Source organism: Callorhinchus milii, unplaced genomic scaffold (assembly GCF_018977255.1).
Source record: "Callorhinchus milii isolate IMCB2004 unplaced genomic scaffold, IMCB_Cmil_1.0 Scaffold23, whole genome shotgun sequence".
In the NCBI taxonomy this organism is placed as follows: domain Eukaryota; kingdom Metazoa; phylum Chordata; class Chondrichthyes; order Chimaeriformes; family Callorhinchidae; genus Callorhinchus; species Callorhinchus milii.
Window position 1 is genome coordinate 3,435,432 of NW_024704764.1, and position 13,973 is coordinate 3,449,404.

Sequence of the window (13,973 nt, forward strand, 5' to 3'; positions counted from 1 at the left end):
GGTTCTCTGTACTGAATGCCGGTCAGGGTGATGACATCTGTGGGGAGGGGAGTCAAAAGCAAATGGATACACAGGAGGACACAGGGAAGAGTGTCAATGCAATTGCCACTGGGGACACAATGGTGAAAGGAGTAGACACGCGTTTCTATAACCAAAGATGTGACTCTCGCTTGGTATGTTGCCTCCCTGGTGCCAGGGTTGAAAACATCATGGAAAGGGGAACATTTAGAAGTCATGATCCATGTTGGGATCTATGATGTAGGGAAAAAATGAGCTGAGATCCTACAGGGAGGGTATCAGAAGCTAGGGAAAAAGCTAAAGAGTAGGACCTCAAAGGTGATGATCTCTGGATTACTCCCAGTGCCTCATGCAAGTGAGTATCAAAACAGCAGATCAAACGTATGAATGCATGGCTGGAGAAATGGTGCAGAGAGGGCTTCGGGTACCTGCAACATTGGGACCAATCTGGGGCAGGTGCGACCTGTACAAGTTGGATGGGTTACACCTGAATAGGGCTGGGACCAATGTCCTCCAGGGAGGTTAACTAGTGCTGTGGGGAAGGGTTTAAACTAATTTTGCGGGGGGAAAGGAATCAGGATGTAGCATTAGAGAGGACAAACAAGTTACATAGAGGGCTGGGAGAGGCAAATGGCAGTATAACAAGGAGTAATCTAGGAAAAGGAGGGATTAGATGGCAGAGAAATGTAGAGCAGACTAAGTTGATGTGCGTAAATGCACAGAGTTGACAAATAAGATTGGTGAGCTGCAGATTCAAGTTGACACATGAGGTTATGATGTAGTGGCAATAATGGAGGCCTGGCTCAAAGAAGGGCGGGAATGGGAGCTGAATATTCCTGGCTACGATGTATTCAGGAGGGATAAGGAAAGAAAAGGAAGAGCAGGTGGCAATATTGATTAGAGACACGGTTATAGCCCTGGAAAGAGACAGTGTGCTAGAGGGTCCAAACAGCATTTATTTGGTTAGAGTTAATGAGCAGAAAAGGAGCTGTTACTCTGTTAATACAGACCAAATTGTGGGAAGGAGATAGACGAGCAAATCTGTAGCAGATTTCAGAAAAATGCAAAACTAATAGAGTAGTGATAATGGGGGACTTCAATTATCTTAACATAGACTGGCAAAATAACAGTGTAAAGGGTAAGGAGGGGGAAGGATTCGTGAAATGTGTGCAGGATAACTTTCTGGATCAGTATGTTTCCAACCCGACGAGGAAGGAAGCAGTGATGGATCTAGTTCTGGGGAATGAAGTGGGGTAAGTGGAGCAGGTTTCAGTAGCTTCTGGACAACAGTGATCACAATATCAATAGGTTTAGAGTACTTATTGGAAAGGGACAAGGAACAATCAAAGGTGAAGATACTCAAAAAACGGAAGTCGCTGGGAACACTCAGCAGGTCAGGCAACATCTATGGAGAAAGGAAAGTGAGTCATTGTTTTGGGTCCATGACCCTTCGTCAGAACCCTTTGAAAAAGGAGGCTTATGATAAATGTCAGGTCCAAAATACAGAAGATAATCAAATAGAATATAGAAAGTACAGAGGAGAACTCTAAAAGGAAATATGAGGGGCAAAGAGATTGTATGAGAAAAGATAAGCAAGTAACATAAAAGGGAACACTAAGGTATTTTATAAGCATATAAAAGGTTAGTCAAAGGTAGGGTGGGTCCAATTAGGAATCAAAGAGGAAATCTTCTTGTGGAGGCAGATGTACTGAATGAGTACTTTGCATCCGTCTTCACAAAAGAAGAGGATGCAGCCAATGCCACAGTATCGGAGGAGAGGGGAGAGAAATTGGATAAGATAAGAATAAACAGAGAGGAGGTACTAAAAAAGGTTATCGGTGCTCAAGATAGATAAGTCAACCCTTCTGGACAGGATGCATCCTAGGTTACTCGGGGAAATAAGGGTGGAAAAAACGGAGGCTCTGGCCACGATCTTTCAATCCACCTTGGACACCGGGGTGATGCCAGACGACTGGAGGGTTGCAAATGTTACTCCCCTGTACAAAAAGGGGCAGAAGGATAAACCTGGGAACTACAGGCCAATCAGCCTCACGTCGGAAGTGGGAATACGTACAGAGACTATAATCCAGACACAATAAAGTTTCACTTAGAAAAATATGGGTTAATAAAGGCAAATCGTGTCTAACAAACCTGATAGAGTTTTTTGATGAAGTAGTGGATGAAGGTACTGCAATTGATGCAGTTTATATAGATTTTCAAAAGGCTTTTGATAAAGTGTCACATAAGAAACTTGTAAGCAAAATAGAAGCCCACGATTAAAGGGACAGTGGCAACGGATACAGAACCGGCTGGGAGACAGAAATCAGAGGGTGGTGGTGAACGGTTGTTTTATGTCTGGAGGGAAGTGTGTAGTGGTGTCCCTCCAGGGTTCAGTATCGGGACCACTGCTGTTTATGATCTATATAAATTACTGGACTTGGGTATAGGGAGTACAATTTCCAAGTTTGCAGATGATACTAAGCTGGAAAAGTAGTAAACAGTGAGGAGGATAGTAACAGACTGCAAATGGAAATAGACAGACTGGTAAAATGGGCCGACACGGGGCAGATGAAGTTTGATGTGGAGAAATGTGAAATGATGCATTTTGGGAGGAAGTATGAGAAGAGCAATATAAGCTGATGGTACAATCTTAAAGGGAGTGAAGGAACAGAGAGACCTGAGGGTCATATAAGTAAATCTTTGAAGGTGGAAGGAAAGGTAGACAAAGCTGTTAAAAAAGCATACGGGATACTGGGCTTTATAAATAGGGGCATTGAATACAAAAGTCAGGAAGTTATGATGAACCTTTATAAAACACTGGTTAGGCCTCAGCGAGAGACTGTGTTCAGTTCTGGGCATTGCACTTTAGGAAGGATGTCAAGGCATTGGAGAGAGTGCAAAGGAGATTGACCAGGATGGTACCAGGAATGAGGGACTTCAGTTATCAGGAGTGACTAGAGACGCTGGGATTATTCTCCTTGGGACAGAGAAGGTTAAGAGGAGACTTGATAGAAGTTTTCAAAATGATGAGGGGATTCGAGACAGTGAACAAGGAGAAACTATTTCTACTGGAGGGTGGGTCGGTAACCCGAGGACACTGATTTTAAAATAGTTGTTAAAAGAAACAGAGGTGAGGAGAAATGTTTTCACACAGCGAGTTGTTGGGAGCTGGAATGCATTGCCTGAAAGGGTGGTGGAAGCCGATTCGACAACAACTTTTAAGAGAGTAGATAATTATTTTGGGAGGAAACCTTTGTGGGGTATGGGGAGAGAGCGGGGGATTGAATTGGATAGCCCTTTTCAAAGAGCCGGCACTGACACGATGAGCTGAATGGCCTCCTTCTGGGCTGTATAATTCTATGCTTCTATAATAAGATATGGGGAAAGAACGGGGGATTGGGACTGATTGTGTAGTTCTTCTGAAGTGCCGGCACAGGCACGATGGGCCAGATGGCCTCCTTCTGTGCTGTAATATTCTATGATTCCTTAAGAGCATTAAAAGAATCAGATATTTCCAATGCAGAAGGAGACCATTCGGCCCATTGATTCTGCTCTCAGATAACGTGCTTGATAGAGACAAAATGACAATTTGTTTTATAACTTGCACTGCAAATTTAAGTAGCAATAAATTCTTTCTTACCAATGTTTAACAAAAACACGCCCTCTATTAAACCTTAATATTGCAATACAGTTTACATTTATGCAGCTCTTTTCACGTCGGGCAGATGTCCCAAAGCGCATTCAGTGTTGGATGAGCATCTGAGTTGGGAGTGGGAGATGAGGGAGGTGGGGAGGTGAAAGATGACACAGTCAAACAGATGTATTTTGAGACGTGGCGCTTGAAAGAGAGAGGGAGCCGGGAGGAAGTTCCAGAAAACGAGGGAGAATGGCCGAAGACCACCCACTGAGGGAGGGTTGGATAGATTGGGGGACATGAAAGCAGGTGTTTGCCGAGTGAATGTTCTGTGATTTGTTTTACAGCTTCAGTCTATAGGGAGAATGGTGGCTTACTCAACTACTCATGGCATTTATTTTAAAAATAAACCTGCTGCATGGGATTGCTGCTTTGCATTCTGGCTGTTGCCTGTTGGGCTCGGCTGGCATTACACAGTCATCTAGAGTATTCAGAATAATTCATAAATGTAACGCCTCGATGATATGTTTGACCTGCCATTATCAGCAGAACATCCTGTTGCAAATGTTTGGTATTCCTTTCAAAAAAATAGCTCAGGTGTTCAACTGCATTCCTTTTTTTTTTTGACTCGCCTGCACTGTGATTCCACACACCCTAGAACCCCACACAGTATGCCCTTTCATTTACTGAAGTTGTCGCCTTTTATCTTTATGCCTTTTTTTCGGTGGTGGTGGGGGGGAGGGGTCAGAAAATATCCATCACCGTACTTAAGGATATCCAAACCAGACTGAGTTCCATGTATGCCAACTGCACATGGAAATTTCCATGCATTGGAATGGAATGCACACTCTCCCCAGACGGATACACCCTACCAACCTAATTACGAAGAGTATTCGGCACAGGTTCACAAAAGCCAAAGCTCGGATACTCCAGACTGTGCGTTGAGGGTAACTGCTGGAGTTTAACCAGCTAAAACCACATAGGTTGCCATTGAGAGTTCTTCGATTTTCAGGGTTAACAGGAGCTGATTGGGAAGAATTCCTGCCCTCAGTGACCAGCACACCCCTCCAAGTCCTGCCGATGAGCCAGGCCGGCTACTCTGTCATCAGCAGTACTGCAGACCTGACTGAATCCTTGGCCTTCTCCTCCTCATCTATATGCTCCCTCTCGGTGATGTCATCTTCAGACACGGGGTTAACTTCCAGGTGTTTGTGGATGACACTCAACTCTATTTTTCCATCTCCAGCTGCGACCCCCAGTCCCCTGAAGTTCTGTCAGCTTGTCTGTCAGACATCATGAGCTGGATGAACGCAAATTTCCTGTAGTTAAATGTCAACAAGATGGAAGCCATTCTCTTTGGCTCCTGCCGACATCTTCTGTCCCACGGTTCCACCTCCTCAACCTACCCGACCTGTCCTTAAAATTCTCTGAACCCGTGCGCCACTTAGGCATCAGGTTCGATCCCCAGTTATCCATCCTCCCCCACATCCGGTCCCTGACCAGCACCGCTTTCTTCCACCTCCGCCATATTGCCCGTCTCCGACAATACCTCACCAAAAAAACTGCCAAAACCCTTGTCCATGCCTTCGTCACCTCTCAGCTGGACTCCTCGCTGGTCTCCCCTCCTCCACTATCCACAAAATCCAGTTCATTCAAGCTCCGCCGCCCGCATTCTCACCCGCACCAAACTTCGTACCCCAATTACTCCAGTCTTTGCCAAACCTCACTGGCTCCTGTCACAGAGTGGATCCACTTCAAGATCCTCACTCTAGTGTTTAAATCCCTCCATTCCTTGGCACCCCCCCTATCTCTCTAACCTCTTCTCCCCCCACAGCAGTAACTGCTGCCTCCGCTCTACTTGGTCTGGCCTCCTCCGCGTTTCCCGAATCCTCGGTTCCACCATCGGCGGCTGTGCCTTCAGCCGCTACGGCCTGAAACTTTGGAACTCCCTCAACCCCTTTGCCTCGTCCCCTCCTCCCCATCTTTAAGTTGCACCTGAAGACCTTCCTCCTCAACCGCACCTACGGTCACCTTCTCCCTGGCTCGGCCTCGGGCTCTGCTCTTGTTAAGCACTCTGAGACGCGGCCCGGCATGGAGGGCGCTATATAAATGCAAGTTGTGGTTGTTGAATGACTGAGACTGCCACAGAGGTTTGACTTGATTCTAGTATTCTGTTGCCAACCCAGTTCAGCTCCAAAAAGAGCCTGCTTACCTCTTTCTCCCCCCCACCCACCCAGGAGAATAGTCACCAGTTGGTCATTTGACAACTTACTAGGCAGGTCTGATCCCTCACTCGGTGGATGGCAGATTCCAAGGACTCCCTGTGAGTTTCCTGGGCAGCAGCACAGCTCAGCATGATATGTGTGAGAGCATTGCCACAATCTTCTTGCCCACAGCTCGGGCACACATCCCTTCCCAATTGCAAATTCATATTGGTATCTGGGGGTCGGTGTGTACACCAACCTTTGCTTGGATGCTGTCCTGCATGACCACTCTGAGAAGGGGTGAAACCCACTACTCGTTCTCATCTCTCTTCAAAGTCAGCTGTGTTTAGTGTAAATGTAGAACAAATATCACCTCAAACTAATTCACCCTGATCGAGTGGGACTAAATTGCCTGACTAGTTGTGATGTCTTTCACAAGGAACATTTTAGGAATGTTAGCTTGTTGGCCTTTTCAGTTGCTCAACCTTCAGATCTCCGCGATTCTGAAATGTCACTGAAGGTTTTATGCTGAATTTTGTATATCATTTTCACTGAATAGGTATCAATTTCAAAAAGATACTTGTGAAACATATTACAGTCACTCCTCAATCGTTCTCACTGGAATATTAGCAGAAAGAGTTACTTGGTTCATCCTACCATAAACTTAAAAACATCGAAAGAGATGATTTCATTCCATGCCGTGCTGAGTTGAATGGTGGAGAAAGACTGCAGCTTTCCACAGTGACTATGGCACTCCTTCCAAGTAAATGTCTGCAATAATTTAGCATCAAAACATGCCATTTGGAAGTTATTATGAACGGCACTGCACGCAATAGGACAGAGCTGGCCAAAACAAGTTGCTCAATATAAATTAGCAAAAAGGAATGAGGTCGTGGAGGAAAATTTGCATGTGACGGGTGTGAGGAGGGTGTGAGGCAGGGTTGCCATAAGATATTGTACCCCTTTGTCATAGATGGGAACTTCTGCTGAAACTTTGGAATCATTTTTAAAGCTCTTTCGTTCCAGTATCAATGTTGGTACAGAATGCTGCCTCCGTCTTCAAAGTCGTATAAAGTGTAAGAGTGCAGGCTGGTACCCCAGTGCAGTACTGTGGGTGGGCATTGCCGGTGGTGCCACTCTTGGGGTGGGACATTAAAACTGAACTCATGTTCAGGTGGATGTTATTGATCTGGTGGCGCGGTTCGAAAAGAGAAGGAACTTTCTCCTGGTCACAATCTCCCATATAAAATCAGCCACTAACTTCATGGCTATTGTGGGATGCTGCTGTGTGCAAATTGGCTGCCAAGTTTGTCTACAGTCACTACGTTCTACAGTACAATCCTGCGAAGCGCTTTGAGACGTTTCAGCAACTGTACGGATTATTATTTTCAGAATTAAAGCAACTGGATGCTGGCATTCATGACCTGCTTCGGTCTGTCCTGCTTGATTTGTTACAGGGATTTAAAAAATGTTGTTTGTTTTGGTGGGGCGAATTGATTAACCTTCCCTGGGCCCATCCTGCTCTCCAACTTCCGCCCCATCTCCAACCTCCCTTTCCCTTCCAAGGTCCTGGAACAAGTCATTGCTTCACAGCTTCGCTCCTTTCTCTCCTACCACTCGCTCTATGGACCCCTCTAATCCAACCCCTCCATTTGTGAAAGGCAAAATGCACATATACAGTGGAATCCGCTTTAGGCGGACGCCGGTTAATCCAGGACACCGGGTAAATCGAACAAAATGGGCGCTGCTGCACCCACTCACTGGGGCCTTCTGTGTCTCCAGCGGCTCCGTTCAGCCACGAGGGACTCCGGAATGGCGTTGGGAGGAATCTAAGATTGACTCCAGCCATTCATCAGCGGCTGGATTTGGGCTGTCAATCAGTGATGGGGCGGAGCAACAGGGAAGGAGAGGGGGAGGGCACTCACGATTGATTGACAGCTGTGATTGGCTGGAGCCCGTCCAGTCACAAGCGGCTGTCAGTCACCTCAGGCCCCCACAGCTAATTGGTCCCTTTCCCGTCCAATGGGAACGGCAATGGGAGGGAGGGAGGCAGCGCCTCTGCTGGTGGGAAAGTATTTTACAGCCAAACAAAAGTAAATATATTTGACTGAATTCTTTGAGAGAACAGGATTTTCATCTTTAACTCGTAGGTTAACATACTCGGTGTCCTGTTTGATGGGTTAACGTTGCTTCAAGTGAAACAACATTATTACGTATCATTATACGGCATTGGCGGGGGGCGGGGGGCGGGGGGAATGGCGTTTGGGTTAACCTGGGACGTCTCTTAAGCCGGACAAAACGTCCGTTTTCGATGTGTTCGGCTTAACCAGCTTTCGGTGTAGTTTGAATTTGGATTTAATTTTTTTAAAAAAAGTCATTCACTTCATGTCTGTTTGTGGGATGTTGAGCTTGTTTGGGACATCGTGTTCGGGACATGTTCCTGATATGAAAGACGACGCACTAAATGTTTATTATTTTTGAATTTGACGAGCCTAAGAGTTATTTTTTGCTTTACTGTGTTTCAAATTGTTAGATACAGCCAGATTCGGTTCATTCAATATTATATAATTGCATAATTTGGTTTATTGTACAGAATTTAGAAATCCTAAATCATTTGCACACTTAATCTAAGAATATAGATCGATTATAATTGAATACCGGATACCCACAATGTTCAGCTCTCATTGCTTCGAACTTCTATAAGCCTAAAGGCTGTCCATTCTGTTTGAAGTCGTTAGTCTGGTGTCTCATAGTGAATCTTGTTTAATTGTCAGGCCAGGACTTGATGGGAGGGGGAGTCACATTAAGGACTAACTTTGGAACTTGGTCCCTCGAGGCGAGAGATTGCGCCTGAGAGAAATGAGAGAAACTCGTTCATTACTGAGGGATGCAATTTACAATTGTCCCTTCACAGTTACTACCAGTTCTGAGCAGAGCAGAGCTGAGCTGCAGCAAAGGCCCAACGTGCCGTAAATGATTGAGTGTAACCGCAGGCTGTTGATGTATATGGTGCCGTTTAAATCTTCCTGAGCGCCAGGCTCATGGGCTTTCTTCATGGCAGCAATTTAAAAAAAGAAGATTGTGTGAAACAGCTTATAATAAATCCTTTCAGTAAGCCCTTCGGTGTACCCCTCCCCAAACTCTCTCTACCCCCAGTCCAGGACGAAATAAATCAGACTTTGTAATGCAGCCTTAATAAAAACGTTACCAAATGTTCCACTGAAACCTTGTGTTTTTGTGGAGCTAAGATCCGAATCCCTGTGCCTTTATTTGCACTGCCAGGCTTTCTGTAATGTTTGCATAATTGTCTGTCTCATGAGAATGCAGCAAAGAGAGACAGACTGAATCTAGGAGTTACCTCGGATCTTCAAGCATTGATTTGGTAGTGAGTGCTGTCGCCAGCAATCTGGAGACCAATTCTCCAGGCTCCCGGAGGGGACAGCCATGTAGGGCAGCAATATTGGAGACAGCATTCCCTCTGGAGGCTGAGGGGGAGCATGTTTTTCTGGCTGAGGTGGAGAGGGGAGGTGTGGAGAGTGAGAGTGCAGTTTTTGTGTCGCTGGATGGGCATGAAACAAGAAACTCAAACTCTCAGCTCATGAAGGCACAGCGCCTTTTAGTGTTGTGTTTTCTGTATTCGGGGTGTGTGACTGGGTTCAAAGTCCCATGAGGGTTCTTCTCTATTTTAACCCCACTCTGCGGATACCCCGGGTTACAAATGGGCTGTGGCCATACGTTGGGTGTGGTTTTATTTTTAAAGCGTACGGCTTTGCCGTGGGCGATCATACCTTCACAATGAACAGCCACGGAACAGGAGATATTTACAGCACAGAAGAAGGCCATTCAACCCATCGTGTCTGTGCTGCCTCTTTGACAGCAATCCTTTCAGTCCCATGTACCTGCCTTTTCCCCACACCCCGTAGTTCACTCCTTTTTAGGTGTTTATATGGTTCCTTTTTCCAAATGTTTTTACACTTCCATTGGGTGTGTGGCCAGGTGATTTTGATAAAGTGCCACATAAGAGACTTGTCAGCAAAATAGATGCCCACAGTATTAAAGGGACAGTGGCAGCGGATACAGAACTGGCTGGGAGACAGAGAGCGGAGAGTGGTGGGGAACGGCTCTTTTTCTGACTGGAGGGAAGTGTCCAGTGGTGTCCCCGAGGGGTCGGTATTGGGGCCACTGCTGTTTTGATCTATATAAATGACTTGGACTTGGGTATAGGGAGTACAATTTCCAACTTTGCAGATGATACTAAGCTGGAAAAGTAGTAAACAGTGAGGAGGATAGTAGCAGACCTCAAATGAACATAGACAGACTAAAATGGGCAGACACGGGGCAGATGAAGTTTAATGTGGAGAAATGCAAAATGATGCATTTTGGGAGGAAGTATGAGAAGAGCAATATAAGCTGATGGGACAATCTTAAAGGGGGTGAAGGAACAGAGAGACCTGGGGGTCATATAAGTAAATCTTTGAAGGTGGAAGGAAAGGTAGACAAAGCTGTTAAAAAAGCATACGGGATACTGGGTCTTTATAAATATGAGCATAGAATACAAAAGTCAAATCAGGAAGTTGTGATGAACCTCTATAAAACACTGGTTGGGCCTCAGTGAGAGACTGTGTTCAGTTCTGGGCACTGCACTTTAAGAAGGATGTCAAAGCATTGGAGAAGGTGCAAAAGAGATTGACCAGGATGGTACCAGGAATGAGGGACTTCAGTTATCAGGAGAGGCGAGAGACGCTGGGATTATTCTCATTGGCGCAGAGAAGGTTAAGAGGAGACTTAATAGAAGATTTCAAAATTATGAGGCGATTCAATAGGGTGAACAATGAGACACTATTTCCACTGGCGGGTGGGTCGGTAACCCGAGGACATTTAAAATAGTTATTAAAAGAAACAGAAGGGAGGTGAGGAGAATTTTTTTCACGCAGCGAGTTGTTGGGATCTGGAATGCATTGCCTGAAAGGGTGGCCCATTCAATAACAACTTTTAAGAGAGAAGTAGATAATTATTTTGGGAGGGCAAGTTTGCAGGGCTATGGGGAGAGAGCGGGGCAGTGGGTTTGAATTGGATAGCTCTCTTCAAAGAGACAGCACAACACGATGGGCCGAATGGCCTGCTTCTGTGCTGTATGATTCTATGATTCTATGATAGGTGATGGGTCAGTGCGATGCTAGTTGAACTGCACTTGTTGGAGGAAAAAAAAGAAATATTTGCTTCACGAAGGGTGGGATTTGGCGAGGAGGGAACTGATTATTTACACTTTTTATGGATTAAGCACAAATCAACAGTAAAAGTGTCATCAAAGGCTACGCCCAACACCCCACTCGCCTGCCCACAAATGGGCTTCCAGGGATTTCAGATGCAAACCAAGATGCAAAACCTGCCGGATAACTATAACCAGCTCAACACCCTACTCCATTTATGCTATAGATCAAGAAATATTCAGTCAAGAAAAACCTGGAAACGTTCAAGGGTGTGTGGGGGGAATGTGTCTTGAAGGCCTCGTGGGCCACAGTTTGGCCGGCACTGCCCTACAACAAAGGCATTTTGCCTACAAAACATACGGTCACAATGACTTTATAGCAATTCCGTGTGAAGCGCTTTGAAAGGTTTTGTTGTTTATAGATACGCCTCAGATAAGAAGATAATTATTGTCTCATTTTATTTCACTAATCCAGTGTAACATCCAATTGTTTACCTAGTTGATATTCCTTTAAAATCTGTGGTTGGTTTTAACTCAGATCTTATGCATCTCAGAGTTCGAGACTTCACATTTAATGATCTTTTACTAACACTTAATGTTCATTACGAAGCCAATTATGTTTTTTTTTACTGTCGTTGGTTGTCAGTGTGACACAGGGAACCGCTGTCAATTTTGCCACCTATTATCCGTGTCAAGTGCTCCCAGGTGCTCATAGCATAGCCAGAAGCAGTGTCAATTTCAGTTTGCCTTGCCGAACAATGTGCCTTTGATAATTGTTTCCTCCTGCACCGTTGTCAATTCTTCCATCTCCTACCCCAGCCTGATCACGTGTTTCAGTGTGACTGATGATTCAGGTCCAAACAGTATAGTTTTATGCTGTAGGTTTGCAACCACAATGCACTAGGTGGGAACACACAAGTCTAGACTGACACTTCATTGCAGTGCTGGGGCTATGCAGCTTTGTCGAAGATGCCGTCCTTCGGATAAGACGTTATAACAAGGTCCCATAGACCTGTTCCAGGCCCGATAAAGATCTCGCAGTGCTATTTGAAAAGCGAAGGGCTTTTCTCTCCTGGTGTCTTGGCTGACAATACCCTAAATAAAAATTGGTTGCTCACTTAATGGCTGTTTGTGGGACATTGCTGTGTGCAAATTGGCTGCTGCATTTGCCTACAAATACAGATACAACACGTCATAGTAAAATTCCATGAAGTGCTTTTGAGACATCTCGATGCCAGGATAAGGCACTGTATCAAATGCAAGGATTATCAAATGGAAGTATTATTATTTCTGAAATCATTATTTTGCAATGGGTCACTTATGTCCCTGCTAATCTCATCTCCCCTCATTAACTCTGACTGCTTCTTTGTGTGCTTTCAGTATTGGAATGTCCTGGCATTGGATGGCAGTAACTGGCAGAGAATCGACCTGTTCGACTTTCAAAGAGACATAGAGGTATTGTGCGGAGGACTTGATCCAGAGTTGCTGATTGAACAGCTGTATCTGTTGCAAAAACAATGGAAACCATGTCTGTATTTTGTTGTCTGTATTTTGAGATGTGTTCCCGAAGTGAAAGGCACAATAGCAATGCAAGGATTACTATTTTGATGTCAGCATTCACACTGTCTTGGAGCCTGAAACAGCAAACTTATTGATAATTCTGATTTACATTTCCTTTAGCAGAAGAAAAAGGGTTGCTATTAGAGGCTATTTATTTTTTAAACATAGATGTTTTTAGAATATCACATGCTTTACCAACAGTGCTTAATATTAAAAATAAGGTTACAATTCTGGATATCTTAAGCTCGATTTAAAAAGCGTTTCAGACTGCCTTTTTCCCAGCTCTTCCCCCTTCCTAAAATAAGTTAGAATAATAAATATAAGCACACAGAATTGAATCAAGGAAGGAAATGACTGCGTTTGACAAAGTTAATAGGAACTGTATCCTTCACACAAAAAAGTCCAGTGGTTTACTCCTTCCTTTCTGTCGTGTGTCCAGGCAATGTTACAAAGGATACAGCTTTCAGTACAGCTCATGTTTTTTTTGCAGAATGGTTTACATATTCTGGGCGAGTGTAAAAGGCATTTGGTGCATTCTGAGTTTTTTGGTGTCTGGGAGGTGTATGGCAGCCAATTGCTGGCAGCTCAGCAGGAATGTGTGGCAGCTTTCTGTTTTAACATTGTCAGCTACACATCCAGCGTTCAGAGGAGGTGGTGAGGGGGCTACAATAAAGTGATGCGATTGTTAAAACGCTTTGTAAGCCACTCGTTAGATAGTGGCAAAGAGCTCCTTCCTAGTGTGAGCAAAGGGCTCAGTGAGCTCCTCAACAACACAGGAGACAGTGGAACAGTGTTTGAAATTGATGGCACCATAAAAATTATTATTTTTTATTATTAAGCCTGGCGCTGTGGTCACTCTGTGAGTCAGAAGATTGGAGATTCAAGCCCCACTTAGGGAGGGACTTGGAATCACATATTCTAAGCTGACACTCCAATGCAATGCTGGGGGTGGGGTGATGCATTGTCGGAGGTGCTGTCCTTCAGATCAGACATTAAACTAAGGTCCTGTCTGCCATGGTACTATTTGAAAAAAGAAGGGAGTTTCTCCCGGTGTCTGGCCCCAAAATCCCCAAAATAAAATTGGTCACTCACTCCATGGCTGTTTGTGGGACATTGCTGTGCGAGCTGGCTGCGACATTTCGCCCACAAGTTCGGGTACAGATGAAACACATTCCCATGAGGGAAAAGGTAGGGCATCCAATGCTAGTGTTCCTTGGATGACTAAAGAAACTGGGATTAAAATGAAACACAAAAAGCAGGTTTATGATAAATGTCAGATTCGTAACACAGTAGAGAATCAAGTAGAATACAGAAAGTGCAGAGGAGAACTGAAAAAGAGAATAAGAGA

General features: G+C 44.8%; 1 protein-coding gene across 1 annotated transcript in view; it reads left to right on the forward strand.

Moving 5' to 3' along the window:
- Positions 1-13,973, forward strand: part of LOC103189457 (F-box/LRR-repeat protein 20) — a gene marked incomplete at its 5' end in the record, with an annotated part of 59,901 nt that overhangs the window by 25,364 nt on the left and 20,564 nt on the right. The window contains 1 exon segment of the mRNA XM_007909867.2: positions 12,446-12,520. Within this exon segment, the coding sequence (XP_007908058.1) occupies positions 12,446-12,520 (75 nt within the window).